Source organism: Pteropus medius, unplaced genomic scaffold, assembly GCF_902729225.1.
Source record: "Pteropus medius unplaced genomic scaffold, Ma_sr-lr_union100, whole genome shotgun sequence".
Lineage (NCBI taxonomy): Eukaryota > Metazoa > Chordata > Mammalia > Chiroptera > Pteropodidae > Pteropus > Pteropus medius.
The window spans coordinates 20,204,682-20,222,177 of NW_024352785.1; the positions used below are offsets into that span (position 1 = coordinate 20,204,682).

The window sequence follows — 17,496 nt, forward strand, 5'->3', positions numbered from 1 at the left end:
TGGTTGCCAGGGGCTATTGAAGAAACTATTTAACGAGTACTAGTTTTCATTTTGGACTGATGAAATGTTTTGAAACTAGATAGAGGTGGTAGTTGCACAACATTGTGAATATATTAATGCCATTGAGTCATTTGCTTAAAATGATTAATTTTATGTTATGTTAATTTTTTTCTCAATTAAAAAAAAAAAGCAAATTAGGAAACTAGGAGTAGAAATAGGAGAGATGGCAGATGCCAGGAAGAAAGTCCCCCAAGCAATTTCTCCCTCCAGACTCAGAAGCCATCTCTGAGCTTGAGAAGGGCACAAAGGACTCAGAGTACATTCATCCCAGTTTACAGATAGGAAAGGCAAGCCCAGAGAGGTCAAGGACTTGCTCAAGGCCACGAAATGCATGGGAAGCATTTCAATCTCAAAGCTGGCTTTAGAACTCAGAGATGGCTCTGCACCATGGTGCCACATGGCCTCTGCTGGCCATGGTGGGTTGGAGGGGGCCCATGGCTGTGATTAGATGAGTGAAGTCAAAGCTCACAAAGGCCTTCTAGCCTGAGCATGTGAAAGAAACAAAATCATGAACCCACTGGCAATCTAGGCTCATCCATGCCAAAGACCTTAGAGGAGTCAACCCAGGTCCTCCTCCTTGAGAGTCAGCCCCCTTCATGGGTGCAGTTACAACTTTAAGAGGAAAACTCATTAGCCAGCTGTTCTATTTCTGCCCACAGCCTGCAACCCTGGGCTGAGGTCATCAGTTTCCCCACAGGGACAATGGGAGGAAAGCAAATGTCCTAGAATTAGGACATTCACTGATCCCCCCTGAGGGACCCAGGAGCAACCAGTCAGACCCTGGAAGGCAAGGCCAGATGAGCCACTGGAGCCCTAAGGGATTCTTTTCTTTTTTAAGGTTTTGCTGGCTCAGACCTGTGGGGCAGGTATAAAAAGAAAGGGCCAGCCTCTGCTGGGCACCCAGTCTCTCCCAGTGTGGCCTCAGGTGGGTACCATAAGGGATGCTGGGGGAGATGGGAAATGGGGAGAGGGGTTTGTGGAGGAGCCATCTGAAGAAAGTAGATGAAATGATGAGAAACGATCAAGGGAGAGCAAGGGATAAGCATTTCTTGAGCACCTGCCTGACCTAGGGGCTGCAGAGTGGGCCTGTCATTTAATGTTCCAAGGGACCTCAACCTACAGAACTTGAGCTGCATTCCACAGTGAGGCAGGAGCAGTTGAGATTCAAACCCAGATCAGCCTCACTTCACTGTACCACTAGCCTTCCACAAGGGGATCGAAGGGTTTCTGGATTCACACTGGGTTCAATCCCAGCCCTGCCTTTCCTATACTTTGTAAAGAGTCCCTAGGGACTCTTTAAGCTTTTGTATTCCATGAGCAATGTTTCGTGTTGTGTGAGTTATATGTTTTGTGGTTCATGACTTTTAAAAATGGATCTTGGTTATCAGAGAAGCCCAGAAAAAGCTGTTTTCCTGGGAGGACAAGAATGACTAGATTCAGGGGGCTGAGTTAGGGTCATAACTGAGAAGGAGGCTGGTAGCTACTGGAAGGACTGGAATCTGGTGTCAGAGGCCTATATAGCCCTTGAGACAGTGCCTGGTCCCAAGGGATCTTTGGTGGGAAAACAATCCCATCATGATTTTCACTGCCTCTAACTTGAAATGTACAATCTCCTCCCCTTCTTAAGACAGGCAACAAATCATAGTCATATTAGCAATAACTGTGACTTTGTCAACAATGGAAGCCACCGTTATTTTCATAGGCTATTACAATTGTTGCAGAGAACTCAAAAGATTGTTGATTCTCATTGTTACTTCAAAACAGTGGTTATGAGACCTGCCGTTAGGTTATGTTATGTGATGTGTTTGTAAAGAAGCACATGTATTACCATATCGTGCGTATTTAATATTTTAATTATATTTTAGTGTCATCTGTTTACTTGGAGACTCTATATACTTTATTGCCTGAATTTAAAACATTTTGTCCAATGGGACTCCAGACATCACCAGATGGCACAGGACCCCTACTGTCTTCCTCTAATTCGTATTTTCTATGAAATGGACTAGCTCTAAGCTTAGAGAACCAAGGCTCCAGCCAGAACTCTATCAGCCAAATTCCACAGAGAGATGAGAAGAGTATCTGGCAAAGTAGCTGGCTTTGCCTCCATCTGCTTGCCTGTCCTGGCTCAGCCTCTTTTGGAAACACTAGGGCCCCTCGCAGGAAAAGCAGGTGCTTTCTCAAGGACAGCTGGGTGTAGCAGGGGCCCTGGGCACAGTAGTGAGATGCTCCATCTCCATTTGGGTTAGTTAAAGGTGGAAGCTGGACTCTTGGCCTCAAGAATAGCAGTGCTGGCAAAGGGGCTCAGAATCACATCATCCCCAAAACTTCAAGAAGTTTCTTCACTCTCAAGACAAACTGGGATGCCCCCGACTTCTCTCTTTGCTCCCATGAGATCCCAGTTCTTCTCCTTCCTGGTAGTTTAGTGAAATCATCTGGGTTTGAAAACCAAGAGACTCAAGACTGACTTCAGGCCGACGTCATCTCAAGAGAGGTAACCACTGAACCTGGGCACTTATTCTGTGCCCAGGACTCACTTAGCACCTGGTAAAGCCTGTGGACCTCTGCTCAGATTAGTATTTTTAAATGCATAAAATAAACTATATAGGGTTACAAAGGAAACCAATGGTACTTAAATACAATTATCAAAATCTTAAAAAATCAATCTGTGATATAGTAATTAAAAGTATACTTCTTGTTAGTAGATTTAAATAACAACATCTAAATGAGGGTCTAATAAGACCATAATTTCAAAATTAAGACAAGGATAACCAGTATTTTGAAATATCTGAAACCACACTAATATAGAAGGAGAATAGCTGTGATTTCTGTTAGGCACAAGTCATAGCAGTTCTGGTACTACTGTGACTTGTGGCCTCTGTCCATACCTTCAGGGAAAGGGAAAGTGAAAGCCAAGTGGTTGTTGTTTTCCCAACCCATTTCATCGTTAAAAGTTCTTGCTTTAAACTTCTTGGCCCTCATCTTCTCCTCCATAAAATGATCTTTCCAATCCCTACCTCACAGCCTTAGTGTGAGGGACATATGAGACAACAGAAGGGTTTTGTAGTTGGTAGGGGGTGTACAACTCTGAGGAGTTATTAGCTTATTCTTATTCTAGGTTATTAAGACCTAATGGCACCTAAACATCCAAAGTGACACAAGAAAAGCAACCCCCTGTCTCTCTCAGGACATTTGCCCCAGCCCATACATCAGTCTTGGCCAACTATCCTTGCTTTCCTCTACAGCACCCGCAGAAGTCCTGGTTCCTACCCTCGGTTCCTTCCTGTTCCTCCCTCAGCTAAGCCGCAATGCCTGGTGGATACAAAGGTGAATGCGGGGACGATGTGGACCCAATGCCCTTTCTGGCACCTCTTGAAAAGGAGAGGATCGAAGCCATGAACAAGCCCTATGACATCAAGAAGTCCTGTTGGGTCAAAGACGAGAAGGAAGGCTTTGTTGCTGGGGAGATCCAGTCTGAACAGGGTGACCAAGTCACTGTGAAGACGATCACCAACCAGGTAAGTGTGGAGTAATCTCCAGGATGAAACCAAGCTTTGAGAGCGGCAAACACCCAGGGTCTGTTGTCTGTGTTTCTGCTCAAGAGGCAGGGTGGCCAGAAGAGCAGATCCCGTATGCTGGGATCAAGTTCAGACTCAATAGCCCTCAAGCTGTGTGGCCGTGGGAAAGATACTTCCTCTCTCTGAGCTTTGGCTCTTTCACAATAGAGATTCCAACTTGATAGGACATACGAAAGTACTTTGTATTCTCTAAAACAGTACATGTGTGTAAGAGCTTATCATGAGAGTTACTCGTCTTTAAAGTCCCAAACAATTCTCATGTGGAATCTGTTTTCTAAGGGTGAGAGTGAGCATCCCACCCATCGGCAGTTGCACTATGTGCCTACGATGGCATGAGGAATGCGAGACAGGGCCCAGGATATTCTGGCCAACATGGGTGAGCACTTCAGCTATATTAGCAACAGATGGTGGCTCCCAAGCCCCTTACTGCATAGTAGTGGTATCTTGGCTTGCGTGAACACAACACTAAACATTCAGGAGTTTTGCAGCCAATTATTAAAACTTTGGCAGCTTAATGTCAGCCATGGTAGAAATATTTATACCATGGGAATTGAAAAGCGGTATAAATCAGGGATTTTATTTTCTTTTCCATACAGATAGTTTACCAGCACACCACTATCTCTGCTAGTCCACACTCTCTTACTATGAGAGGTAACTTGAGAAAGTGAATAGAAAATTTGGTTTATTAAACCCCTATCCTATTGCAAACTCCTAGCAGGGCACTGGACATTTTATTTAATACTTTCAACAACTTTGTGTAGTAGGAGCAGGACTTACTGACCCCATCTTGCAGTAAGATCAAAGTGACTTTAGGTCACTTGCCCACAGTCACAATGATAAACTCAGATTCAAACCCAGCTGTGTTCAAATGCGCATGCCCCCTGTACATCACCACACCATCTGTCCTTGGTGGGCTACAAAGGGGGAGTGTGAGATCGATCCTTTCCATGATCAGAACTTGCAACAGCTAAGCTTTACTTTGCACACATGCACACCCTTTGAGGGGAGTGGCAGGAGAGAGATGGATTTTAGCTGGATTAAAGCTATAGCTGGATTAAGGCTATAGCTGGATTAAAGTGGGTTTGAACATGAAAATCAAGCTGCATTCTCAGGATAAACATATTTTTTAAAAGGGCAGTGTGTTGCAAGAAATGATAGACAATGAGAGCAGAGCCCCAGAGGTCCCAGTTTAGATGAAATTCAAATACGATACTTATTTAAGAACAACACTTAACTGCCACTAATAAAACAATCTGTTTAGGACTTCCTTATCAGTACTCATCTATCTTCAAGTTTACTGTAATGAACGCACCATCCGAAATGAACGCACCATCCAGCCAGGTTTGGGACAAAAAAGACAGATTCACCTAGCTCCTGAGATAAAAGCAAAGACCTCCATCCCTCTGCTGGAGCTGAGAGAGAAGTGTTTGCCCATGGGCAATGCCCAGAGATCTGGACGCTATTGGAAATGGACTCTGAATAAAACCCAGCCTGATTTACTAAAGGTGTGGTGGCCATTACTGGGTGGATTTTCCAGAACTGTCAAGATTTCAAATTATCTGCCTATTGGACTCATAAATTTCTAAAAGTCCCAGAAATCCCAGTATGTATTAGTGTGTGTTCAGTCCTCACATCCCAGGCTGCAGGCAGCTCAAAGATATTCGTTTCCTGGATCACAGGTCTTAAGCTTCGGTCCCAGATGATGAAAATTAAAGAGCTGGTGCTAGTTTACATTTACAGATGAAAAATGGGGTACAGAACGGGGACAGGATTTGCTAGCCATGCACAGGAGCTCCGCACTCTTAATGCTGCACTATTTTCATCCTACTAACACATCTACTGCCCAACACCCATTGTTGTCTCCTTTTTGTCTTATTTGCTTGCCTGCTCTCAATTTTATCCTTCAAGGTGGTTTGGTGAGAGCAGGGGAATGTCTTTTTTTTATATATAATGAAAAAGTTCATTGCTATTTAGAAACCACCACTAATTCCCAAGGCAGAGAGCTAAGAGTCTCATCTCTACAAAGTGTCCCTGAGATCACTGCGAAAGCTCTGATCAGCTAACAGGATGGACTTGGTGAGAAGAGAAAATTGGGTCAGAGAAGCTCTTAGGGAGGGAATTTCATAACTTACAAGGTATTTTTCCATGATCCTGCTTAAGTTCATATAATTCTCCCAGAAACCAGCCATGAAGGCTATTGTCATCCCTCCATCAGAGGAGAGGGAGTTAGGATTTATATGGCCTCAGAAGTCCCTCCCCATCTCACATCTCACAGTGGGACATGGTTGGACCAGGAGTTGAGCCCACTAGACTTCTGGCTCCAGCTCCTTCCAGGACACCAGATTGTGTGTGGCAACCTGTGCTGGATGCTGCTGTGGCTGTGACAGTACTATTTCCTAATTCATGCATTGCTGTGTCTTGACATTGCCCCCTAGACTCTCACCGTAAAGAAGGATGATATCCAGCAGATGAACCCACCCAAATTCTACCAAGCCAGCGACATGGCGGACATGACTTTCTTGAACGAGGCCAGTGTCCTGGACAACCTGCGCCAGCGCTACATCAATATGAGGATCTATGTGAGTGCCCAGGGCTGGGGGTGAGGAGGAAAGGGGTACTGCAGATCTTCTGCCCTTCTCCTGATGGAAGGAGCAGTTACTCTACCTTCCCCAGCAACCAATGTACATTATAACAAAGGCAAGGTCACAGGGACCATGTTTTTGACACGTAAGAATTCCCATTTCAAGCATTTAACATCTCTTTGATGGCACCATCTCCATGGGCAGCTAAAAAGTACCTTTTGCTGAAGCTGTCATCCAGAAGTCTTCCTCCCCACTCATCCCTGCAAACTCTCCAATCAAAACATCATTTTCCCCCTAGCAATTTCATATGGCTTGATTAGAAGTCCCTCCCTGTCCCTCCATCGGTTTATCCTCACTCCCTCTTCCCTTCCTTCCCTCCCTCTTTCTTTGCTTCCCTTATCCTTGCCTCCCTTCTTTTTCTTTCTTCCTTCTATCCATCTATGTAACCATTCATTCAACAAACATTGAGCACTATGCCAGGATGAGCAAACTGAGTTGCCATCAGTCCCTCAACCACCTTGGAAATCCTAAAGCAGAAGTATGATTTCCTGAAGATGCTGGTGACTGGACTCAACAGGGGATGCAAGGAAATTTTGGTGTTTGTCTCTCTAGATGTCTACTATAACAGAAAGGTGTTTATCTGGTTGGAATAGATGAAGTAGGGCCTGACTTCAAGGTCAAAGGCACTGAGGATTTCTAGTGATTTACAACGATAGCCAAGATGGCTGCTGCATGTTTCTTCCCCTCAACCTACTTCGATACTATTTTAGTTCCAGAGTCAGGTCCCCAACAACATCATAGCCCCAGGCAGTGCTAGAAGATTCTAGAAATCTCTTGGGGATATTTTCTGGGCCTGCATATTTTAAGGATATTTGCTGGCCTAGAGGCTAGTTGGTCATCATTGGACCTCAGGTCTGGAAAGGACCATATTTGCTCCTGGATGAGCCTAGAGTTTGGGCTGAAATGTCTATGTGGGCTCGATTGCCAAGCTCAGGCCTGGGCCTTACTCAGGGCCACTCTGCAGCCAAACCCTTTCTGCCTGTGGGTGGCTAAGCAACTGCAGGATCTGTGGAGTGTGGCCTGAGGAGCCAGGCCAAGGAGTCTCCTGTCAGTTGAATAACTGACAGGCAGGTTCGGCTCCACAGTCCCAACTGCTTACCTCTCATGTCCCTCCTGCAAGGGTGGGGGCATGGGAGACCTCTTCTTTTCATTCTGACTGAAACAGGGATATAACTGCCTTCCAGGCTGTTGTCTGCCCACTGAGACAGGGCTGGAGGAAGTGATTCAATGGCTGGAATCCCAAAATGAGAGACTGTGTATCATACTCTCAACTCTTAATAAGATTCCTTTAAAAACTCAACATATCACAGCTATGCTATGGAGAAACTAGGGCCTGGGGAGAGGGTTATTCCCACTTGGACCAAAGTAGAAAGTTTTAAGTTGGACTGAAAAGAGGCACAGAACAGAGGTGACTGATCAATATGAGTATCCAGCAAGGAAAAAGGAAAATTTGGGACCTGTGGTTGGGGACCAATGGATTTGGCCATTTCCTGTCCTCACTTATTCCCCCCTTAGATAATTTCTTTTACCACTTCGTTGCTTATTCTGATTTTTTAAATGGGTTAATTTTTTTACAGAATTGCATTGGGGTAAAAAGAGAAGCTAGTGTCCTCTTCTTAAGAATAAATCAAACCCAGCTGCCCACCAGTAGGGAATCATGGCCACCCAGTGAGGACTTCACAGCTGTTCAAACCCCACAGAAATCTCTCTGTGAACTCTCATGGAAAATCTCCCAGATATATTAAGAAGAAAAGCTAGATAGAAAACAGTATTATAAACTACTATCTTCAGTTGTAAAAACAGGTGGGGCATAAGAACGTATGTCTGGATTAGTTTGTACATGCATCAGAAACTATGGAAGTGGGTATTAGAAAGTACCATAGCAGTTACCTGTGGGAGGAATGGGTGGTGGGCACTGAGCAGTTGGGGGAACTTTTTGATGCATATTTATTCCTACAGTGACCATGTTATCTGTTCAAATAATTAAACCAAAAGAAAATGAAACAAATATAAAGAGAAGACTTATTTTGCTCACTGAGTAAAGACTCAGACATAGATTTTGCCCCCAAATAAGACATCGTTATGTCTCTCTAGGTTGGCAGTGACCTCCAGCCAGACTGCTCTGTGACAGGCTAGGGCACGGAGGGAAAAGGACAACAGGAGGAAGGGCCAGCTAACCATCTTCTTTCTCTCTCACCAGACCTACTCGGGCTTGTTCTGTGTGACAGTCAACCCCTACAAGTGGCTGCCCATCTACGGGGTCCGAGTGGTCAACATGTACAAAGGCAAGAAGCGCACAGAGATGCCACCCCACCTCTTCTCCATCTCAGACAATGCCTACCACGACATGCTCATGGGTGCGTGGGGTGTGGCCTGCTGGGGCTCTCTTGGTGGGTGACAGAAATTCCTTTGCCATTGTAGCTCCAAATGCATTAGAACCACATGTTACCCAATATCAGCCTGGACCCCACACCACCTGCTGAAGTTCTTGGCTAAATGTTGAGTAGCAGCAGCATGTGATATTAATATCAGGAGCACTGGGCACTTGCTAAGTACCAGCCCAACCTCACATCCTATCTCATTTAAGCATCACAAAAACCAGGGTGCCAAGTTAAGTAACTTGCCCAGAACTCAAGTCAGCATTTAACCATTCCTTATACGATCTCTGCCATACAATTTAGAGGCCCCATGAAGTGATTTTTATTACCACTTCTCTATTTTGCTAATGACTAAGTAGCTTTATGGGATGAAACTGGTAGATACAGGTAGGGGGTCAATTCTTGGCCCTTTTTGCAAAGATGTACACTGCAGAGGCAGGTATATCACCTTGGACCCCACAGGATCCTGGGATTTTGGACCCCTGGCTGCTGTAGTTACTCTCCAAGTTGGGTGAGATACAGGGAGAACCAGACTGTTGGTGAGGGTGATGTCAAATGTCTAGTTTCTAAGTATTTCCTAATTACATCTTCCGGTAATGTTTTCTTCCCTGCAGACCGTGAAAATCAGTCTATGCTAATCACGTAAGTGTCCTTTCTGTCCCTCAGTCTATATATATTTAATTAGATCTGTATCTTACACTAGTAATTAAGCCTTCTTAAATTGATTGGTGGGAACTTATATGGAAATCTGAAGGCAGCAAGTGGGCTTGGCGGGACGAGTAAGTCTGCGCCTACTAAACCAAAGGGAGCCTCCGTGTCCCCAAGCACCCTAAACCTATATGTCTCAGCTGAAGAGTGAAATGTGATCATGCTCAGCCTGCACTTTTTATTACTCTACTTTTCTGCGGCCATTCCCCTCTTCATGCTTCACGTACTGCTCTCATTTTCTACCTGCAGTGGAGAATCTGGTGCTGGCAAGACTGAGAACACAAAGAAGGTCATCCAGTACTTTGCCAATATCGGAGGAATTGGCAAACAGTCATCAGATAAGAAGGTAGGGCCAACTGGGCGGGCTCGCGGATCTGCCATCCCCAGCCTGCTCTGTCTTTGGGCCCACACAGCAGTGCCCGTGTAACCCTCACAGCTGTTCTGTGGGTTAGGGCCATTTTACAAACTAGAAGACTGAGGCTTAGAGAGAAGCAGCTTAAGTGGGGTCACACAGGGAGAAGGTGGCTGCAAACCCGGATCTCCTCCACAAGATGGACTCTATGCCCCAGGCCACATCTTATATGCAGACCCTGGTGACTCAGAGGTGGGGGGAGCATTAGCTGGGCCAGTGGCAGCGGTCAAAAGCCAACAAAGAAAAGGAAGGTTGAGAAAGAGACCAGGGATGACCAGGGTGTTCAGCTCCCAAGGGGGTCTCTCTACCAAGAGCAAAGTGAGAAAATAATAGCTAAGAATCAAGGCCTGTCATCTACCAGGTTCCCCTCCAATGTCAAGGGCTGCATAGGAACAGTCATTAGGCAGTGAATGGCCCTCCTCCCAGGTCCCCTCCAGTTCTGATTTCCCAGCCTCCCTAAGGCTGTTCCCCTCCTGGCTCCTGGCACATAAGCCACTGTCATTTGAAACCCCTGGGTCTCCAGGCAGTAGCTGACTGGCCATCACACCTTGTGTTTCTCTCTGGGTCAGGGGTCCCTGGAGGATCAAATCATCCAGGCAAACCCTGTGCTGGAGGCTTTCGGGAACGCCAAGACCACCAGGAACAACAATTCCTCTCGCTTTGTAAGTGTGAGCAGTGGCAACGGTTGGCCCTGGGGGTGGCAGGACAAGTATCCTCACCCCATTCCAGGTAAGGAAATTGGGCCTGATTTAAACATGTCAATGGAATTAGGCCAGTCATGGCAACTCCTTTCCAGAGATTTTTATCAATCAGGGTCTATATCAAACAGAGCCCAAATCAGTATTTAAACCAAGGAGTTTGAATACAGAAACATAGGAACATAGTAAGAGGGGCTGAGACATCAGACAGGGGAGCCAGATATTTGCAATGGCCGGAAGCTGCAGACTCGCTCCACAATCCTATAGGCTATGCCACAGACCCTAGATTGACCTCTGACCTGCACGGGACACCCATAACTCTGCATACAGCAACATCTGGCCCCATTACATACCCTAAGAGCCCTTTGAATTCAGGGAACTGTCAATCAGTGACCTCTGCCAAACCTGGGCCCCGTGTTGCTCTAGAACTAGAACTGTGTGTCCTTTCTCACAACCCTCCCCTCTCCTCCCTGCTTAGGGCAAGTTCATCCGGATCCACTTTGGAAGTGCAGGCAAACTGGCTGGAGCTGACATCGAGAGCTGTGAGTCAGACCCTTTTGGAGGGTTTTTCCAGGCAGGGCCACCTCCACAATGTGTGAGGCCCAGTGAAAAATAAAAATGAGGGATCTTTTGTTCAAAGAGTATGAAGAATTTCAAAACAGCAACAGAGGAACATTAAGCCAAGCGTGGAGCCCTTCTGAATGTAGCCCTGTCTCATGCCCAGCTTGTTTCCCCTCCATCAGCAGTCAGGCCCCCTGAAACTGTGCGTCCTGGGGAGAGGGTAGAATGAACCCATGACTGACTATGGCACTGGGCTTTAAGGACAGAGGAGCCTTGCTTTCTGTGGAACTCTGCACTTCAGGCAGAACTGGTTGAACTTACAGGCATTTTTGCTTATTCTTTTCCAGATCTCTTAGAGAAATCTCGTGTCATCTCACAGCAAGCAGCCGAGAGAAGTTACCACATTTTCTACCAGATTCTCTCTAACAAGAAGCCTGAACTTGTTGGTAAAGATCTTTATGTCTGTCTGCCTGCCCCTTACCTTGCTTTTCCTCTTTCTTCAATAATGAAAGAATTCACATGTATGGACGGTCTGGTGTCATCCCTGTGATTCTGCATGAATCCCTTTAGTTTAGAGTTACGCAAGTAGGTTTTGGGAACTTTTTCTAAATTCTAATAACATCTCATCTTCACAACAGCCTTATGAGGCTTAATACCATTGTTGGCCTATTTCACAGATGGGCTTTGGGATGCCTGCAACTCATGGCTAATACATAGACCTGGGATATGGGACTTTAGAATCCTTTCTCCACTGTCTTGGACATGCTGCCTCTGGGCCCGATGCTCAGACAGCAGCAGAGGGGTCAGCCCAGGACCACAGTTAGCTCTGCCAGTGCTTGTGTGTGAAATGACATCAGGCTTCTCTGGGGGGCACAGCTCACACTGAGGGTACAGCTCGGCAAGCAAAGTGCACACATTCACTCAGCTGGATGCCCTTGTGCGGGCACCAACATGCTTAACTGTCTATGGAAGACCTGCTCAGGATGTAAGGTGAGGGGAGGGATGAAGAGTCAATCTTCCATATACACACCTCCTTAACCCAGACTAGGGCATTGGACACTGAACCCACTCATAGGCGGGCTTTATTTGTTTGACACAGTAAACAAATTAATTAATGGATGGCTTTCTGAAATTGGGAGACTTCACATAGAAACCCAATTTCCTGGTTTCTCTAGAGTAGCAGAAGATCTGGTAGCTTTGAGCCTGCTCTCCCATATGGCACTAATCAGACCAGCTAAGTGGTGGTGGCCCCTTTGGATGAAACTCAGGCTCTCCTGTTTACCACACTCCCCACCAAGCCCTATTGCCTCTCTGTAGCAGAGTGGCAGCTTCTATTTATCTTTCTTCTTGAGATGTAGCTTTCCTCAACAGTAGAGATAAAAGGAAAGCAAAGTACATCTTATACCCATCCATGTCTCTTCCAAAAGTGAAAAAACAAAGATAGACCAAGAGGGACACACATTCGAAGAAAAATAAAAGTGAGCATATTTCTTTGTAAAAGTGACGATGTCTCATGCATATTATATGCAAGTGATTATTATTGCCCACTGCAATCATTTGTTACCTCTTGCCTTAGAGTCTGGTCTGCTCTTTATAGGAGAGAGGAAGGAGAAAGGTTTTAATTCATTTATTCCTAAAATATCTGTTAGGTGCCTACTAGGTACCACGTACTAGGCCAAGTGACAGAAGACACAACCAAGTCCCTAAGACACTCCTGCCACTCTAAAGCTTCTTGTGTGACACTGTTTAAGTCCCTCCGTGACTCTGGGTGACCACAGAGGGAAAGAATCATGTCTTATTCAGCTCTGTGTGACGGTGCCCACCATCACATTTGGCACATGAGAGGCATTTAGAGATATTGGTTAGAAATGAAACAAGACACGTGTTACCAACCTGTTAACCCACTCTCCTGCTCTTGGCAGAGAGTTTGCTGCTGGTCCCCAACCCTAAGGAATATCACTGGGTGAGCCAAGGTGTCACCATGGTGGATAACATGGACGACAAGGAGGAGCTGCAGATCACAGACGTAAGTGGGTGGGCATGGCTGGCAAAAGACAGGAGAGCCAAGATGGAAACTTTAGGACCCTGCATACACTGCCATCAGAATTGAGGTGGGATCAGATTCTCCAACTGTCAGGCAGCAGCCCAGATTCCTCTCTAACAAGAAGCCTGAACTTGTTGGTTGCAGGTGGCATTTCTTCCAAGCCATCATAGCAAGCAGAGTTTGTCTTTGCAGAGGTAAACTAGAATTCCAAAGAGACTTAAGGGGGCCATGTCTTCCATGTATTTGTTTTGCCTTTCCAGTCCAGCCAAACATGTCTACTGTACCCTCTCTTTCTTCTGCTCTTGTAGCACTGAGCACCTGTGACTTCTGCTAGAAGTATTTGTATAATCTCTCATCTTTGACAACACAATTGATTCCTGATGCATCTTTGCCTTCCCTTCTCCTAATACCTAGCATGAAGCCTTAGCAATAATAATGATGGTAATAATAATTCTACTTCCCACTTATTTTTATGTGTCAAGTGCAATACTAAACATTTATAGATCATTCTGATTTATCCTATGACTTCCTACTATCCCCATTTTCAAGATGGCTAAATGGAGGCCAGAGAGGTTAAACAAATATAATGACTATATTGCAGAGCATCTGGTCTGGGCTCCTTGGAGAAAACATACCTCCCTGTTCAGGATGTGTCCGATATCCCGAGTTCACGCCATGCTGCTGTGGCTCATTGGTGCCACCCCCACAGTGGCAGTGATGTGACCTCCACTCTGGAATGAAAAGCCAGGAGGTTCTCAGCTTTCTCCTCCCTGTGGCCTTGTAGGTTGCCTTTGACGTACTGGGTTTCAGCGCTGAGGAGAAGATTGGTGTTTACAAGCTGACTGGGGGCATCATGCACTTTGGCAACATGAAGTTCAAGCAGAAGCCCAGAGAGGAACAAGCTGAAGTGGATACCACCGAGGGTAGGTGTTGGGCTGGGGCCATTCAGGGAGGAGGTAGCCAGTGGCAGGAGTTCCGTGCTCTCCAGAGCTTCATGCACATTTTAGATACGTGACATAAACCAAGAATATTCCTTGGATGCCCAGACGTCAATACTCTCAGAGAGACATGACCGAGAGTTAGAGATGATTTGGGTTTCTATACTCTGCTTTGCCACTTGACCTTGACTGAGTGTGGAAACCATCTCAGACTTCTGTTTTCTCACTGGCAACATGTGGTCTCCTCTGTCCTCCCCTTACCCCTTCCCCCACCATAATAGACTGTGCTAGATTTTGTCTTTCTTATACTCACCTGCTTTTTCCATCCCTGCTTAGTGGCTGACAAAGTCGCCCATCTCATGGGTCTCAATTCCGGGGAACTCCAGAAGGGCATCACCAGGCCCCGGGTTAAAGTAGGCAACGAGTTTGTGCAAAAGGGTCAGAACATGGAACAGTGCAACAACTCCATCGGGGCTCTGGGCAAGGCTGTCTATGACAAGATGTTCAAGTGGCTGGTGGTCAGGATCAACAAGACCTTGGACACCAAGATGCAGAGGCAGTTCTTCATCGGGGTGCTAGACATTGCCGGCTTTGAGATCTTTGAGGTATGCCTGGCCTCGCCTTCGTTTCTGCTTCGGGATGGCTATTTTCCTTTTATAAGCTACTTTTCAGCATGGTTCTCCTGTTTCTCACCTTAGACCTGGGTTGGGCCAATCTCAGTTTGCTCCTGTGTCTCTGACTTTTGACCTCCAGAAAGTCCCATCTTCTTTTGTATAGTACCTAGTAATAAAGAATGATAATGGAGAGAATTAATGGTGTGCTGGAACCAGCCTATACTGGCTCCCAGAGCTTATTATTACATTTTCTGGAATTCTGTGAGCCAGTTGACATCATGTTGATATAAGGCCATAGTGAGAGTATTTATACGATGGAAACTGGCCAACACTACAAATCAAGCTTTCTTTGAGAGAGAGAGAAAGAGCTGACTTACCAGCACAACATTGGTAGCCTCCCACTCTTGCCTATACAAATGAGACTAAGTTCTCATCACAAGACTAGTGTTGTGGGTCAGGAAGATTTCACCTTTATAGTTGCAAGACGCATGATTAGGAGTCAGTAGACTGGTTCTGGACTCAGGTTGGTCACCAACTAGCTGTGTGGCCATAGGAAAGTGGCTACCCATCTCTGAGCCTCCTTTTTCTCGACTCTAAAATGAGCAGACTGGAGGAGATGATCTCTAAGGTCCATTTCAGTTCTGCTACCCTATTATTCTAATATTCCACTAACCGCAGATGGACTTAAAAAAAAAAAAAAAACAGCTAAGCCCGATTTCTTTAGGCGCTAAAAGGCTAATTTGGCTACTGTCTATAATAAAATCATTTCATTTAAAAAGATGGGAGGATCCTTAAAGAGAATTTCCAAACTGTGCTCCCTGGAGTCCTGGGCAGTGATTGATGGCTAGCAGGGATGGGATTAGGGAAGAAGAAGGACAGATACCCTGTGCCAACAGCAGAGTGTGTACAATGGAAAAATAGGGGTTATATCTCAGATCGGCCATTTCCAAGATGTGTGTGCCTCTGTTTCCCCATCTATACTCAGGAACACTAATAATTCTTGCCTCGTAAAGTTTCTGAGCAGATGTAGCTTAGCCCAGGGTCTGATGCATGCATATGCTCCACGAATGTTACATTGCAATTTCAATGGCACCTCTACTTAAACTTATTTTTCATATGAGGCTTCTTCATGGGATTTCATTAGGAAAAAAAGTAGTCTCTAACTTTTAAAAAGAGGAACTTATAAACCCCTCAGACCCTTTCATCTTACAGATGACGGTGAGAAAAACCACACAGAGCAAAGACACAACAGGGCTCAGATCCATAAACATCTCAAATAATTTCCATGCCTGAAAAGAAAACAGTTTTTTCGGTAACCACGCAGGATCAGAGTCTGGCTGCCTGGGATTCAGGTCCCAGCATCAGTACTGTGTGGCCAGGAGCATGTGCTCAAGCTGCTCTGTCTTTGCAAGGAGAGTAATGAAGAATGGCTTCTCACAAGGGTGATGGGGGCACTGAAGCGGTGGTCACTGTTAAGGCATTTGGGGCAGTGGCTGATACATGTTGGCCCTTGACAAATTTTAGCTCTGTTAGTGGCTCATCACTTGCTCTTAGGAAATGCTCTGTTTGTGTCTGAGCTGAGACCACTCTTTCTGTCCTCCTACCATAGTTCAACAGCTTCGAACAGCTGTGTATCAACTTCACCAACGAGAAACTGCAGCAGTTTTTCAACCACCATATGTTCGTGCTGGAGCAGGAGGAGTACAAGAGGGAAGGCATTGAATGGGTCTTCATAGACTTTGGCCTTGACCTGCAGGCCTGCATCGACCTCCTGGAAAAGGTAGCCTGCTTCTCAAATGAGGGGCTTGGAGAGAGACTGGGGCCCTGACCACGACACTCTTCAAGAGGGGATTTTGCTGGGGCCTGCAGGGAGGTGGCACCTGAATCCGGGCCAGTCAGCAACACTGCTGATGACCTTGGTTGGTCTGACCTCTAGCTTCTTCTCTACAAAATGGGTACAACAATGACTACAGTGACCACACTTAGTTGGGCTACTGTATGCCTTAACTCACTGGATCATCACAAGCTACCACATGCAGAGGGTAATTTATTATAACCATTCCATAGATGGGAACATTGAGACACAGCAAAGAGAGGTCACTTCAAGATCATATAACCTATGAGTGGCAGAGTCAAGCTTTAACCCAGACAATCTAATAATCTGCCCTATAATCACACCATAGGGATGTTTTAGCAAATGGCCTAGTTTAAGGATAGATATTGTTTGATTAAATGCAGAAAAGGAGTAGAAAAGGACATTAACAGGACAGATGACCAAATTTGAGCAAAGTTTGTTTATAGTAGTATATCAATGTTAATCTCCTGGTTTTCATTATTGTACAGAGGTTATGTCAACATTAAGAGAAATTGGATCAATGGTATTTAGGAATGCTTTGCATTATTTTTGCAAGCCTGACATTACAACAAAATGAAAAGTTCAAAAATTTTTTTAAAAACATATCTTGTCTCTGAGGCTCATCCTTGGGCCCATCACAGAAAATTTATGATCAAGACAGCCAGGGCTCTTGGATGTGGGCCTAATTTTAACCCTCCAGGAAAACAGAATCTCCAAAATCAGGCTGCATGCAAGATCCGCCCAACCCCCAACACCTACAAATACCTCCCTGTCCAGAAGTCACAGAGCCTGGAGTGCCCTCATGCTTGAGCTTTGGGGTTAAGCAATACCCTCTTCCAGAAGTCTTCTTTAAAAATCCAGACCTTCCACAGATGAAGAATATTAATTCACTAACAGCATTTATGAAGTCCCCCTTTTGCGTGTGTGAGAAGAGACCTAGAACAACATGAGGCCCTTGGGTAGTCAGGAATGTAATTGAAGGAGAGGAGCAGATAAAAGAGAAGTACTCAT

At 45.5% G+C, this 17,496-nt stretch overlaps 1 protein-coding gene across 1 annotated transcript in view; it reads left to right on the forward strand.

The window, feature by feature from the left end:
- The first annotated feature begins 3,155 nt into the window (after positions 1–3,155).
- The window catches only part of MYH16 (myosin heavy chain 16), a 49,626-nt gene continuing 35,285 nt past the window's right edge, over positions 3,156–17,496 (forward strand). The window contains exons 1-12 of the mRNA XM_039848354.1: positions 3,156–3,575; positions 6,071–6,214; positions 8,478–8,634; positions 9,270–9,297; positions 9,613–9,709; positions 10,345–10,437; positions 10,952–11,015; positions 11,382–11,480; positions 12,957–13,060; positions 13,863–14,001; positions 14,353–14,621; positions 16,240–16,410. Of these exons, the coding sequence (XP_039704288.1) occupies positions 3,366–3,575; positions 6,071–6,214; positions 8,478–8,634; positions 9,270–9,297; positions 9,613–9,709; positions 10,345–10,437; positions 10,952–11,015; positions 11,382–11,480; positions 12,957–13,060; positions 13,863–14,001; positions 14,353–14,621; positions 16,240–16,410 (1,575 nt within the window). The 5' untranslated portion in view covers positions 3,156–3,365. The remainder of the gene's footprint in view (positions 3,576–6,070; positions 6,215–8,477; positions 8,635–9,269; positions 9,298–9,612; positions 9,710–10,344; positions 10,438–10,951; positions 11,016–11,381; positions 11,481–12,956; positions 13,061–13,862; positions 14,002–14,352; positions 14,622–16,239; positions 16,411–17,496) is intronic.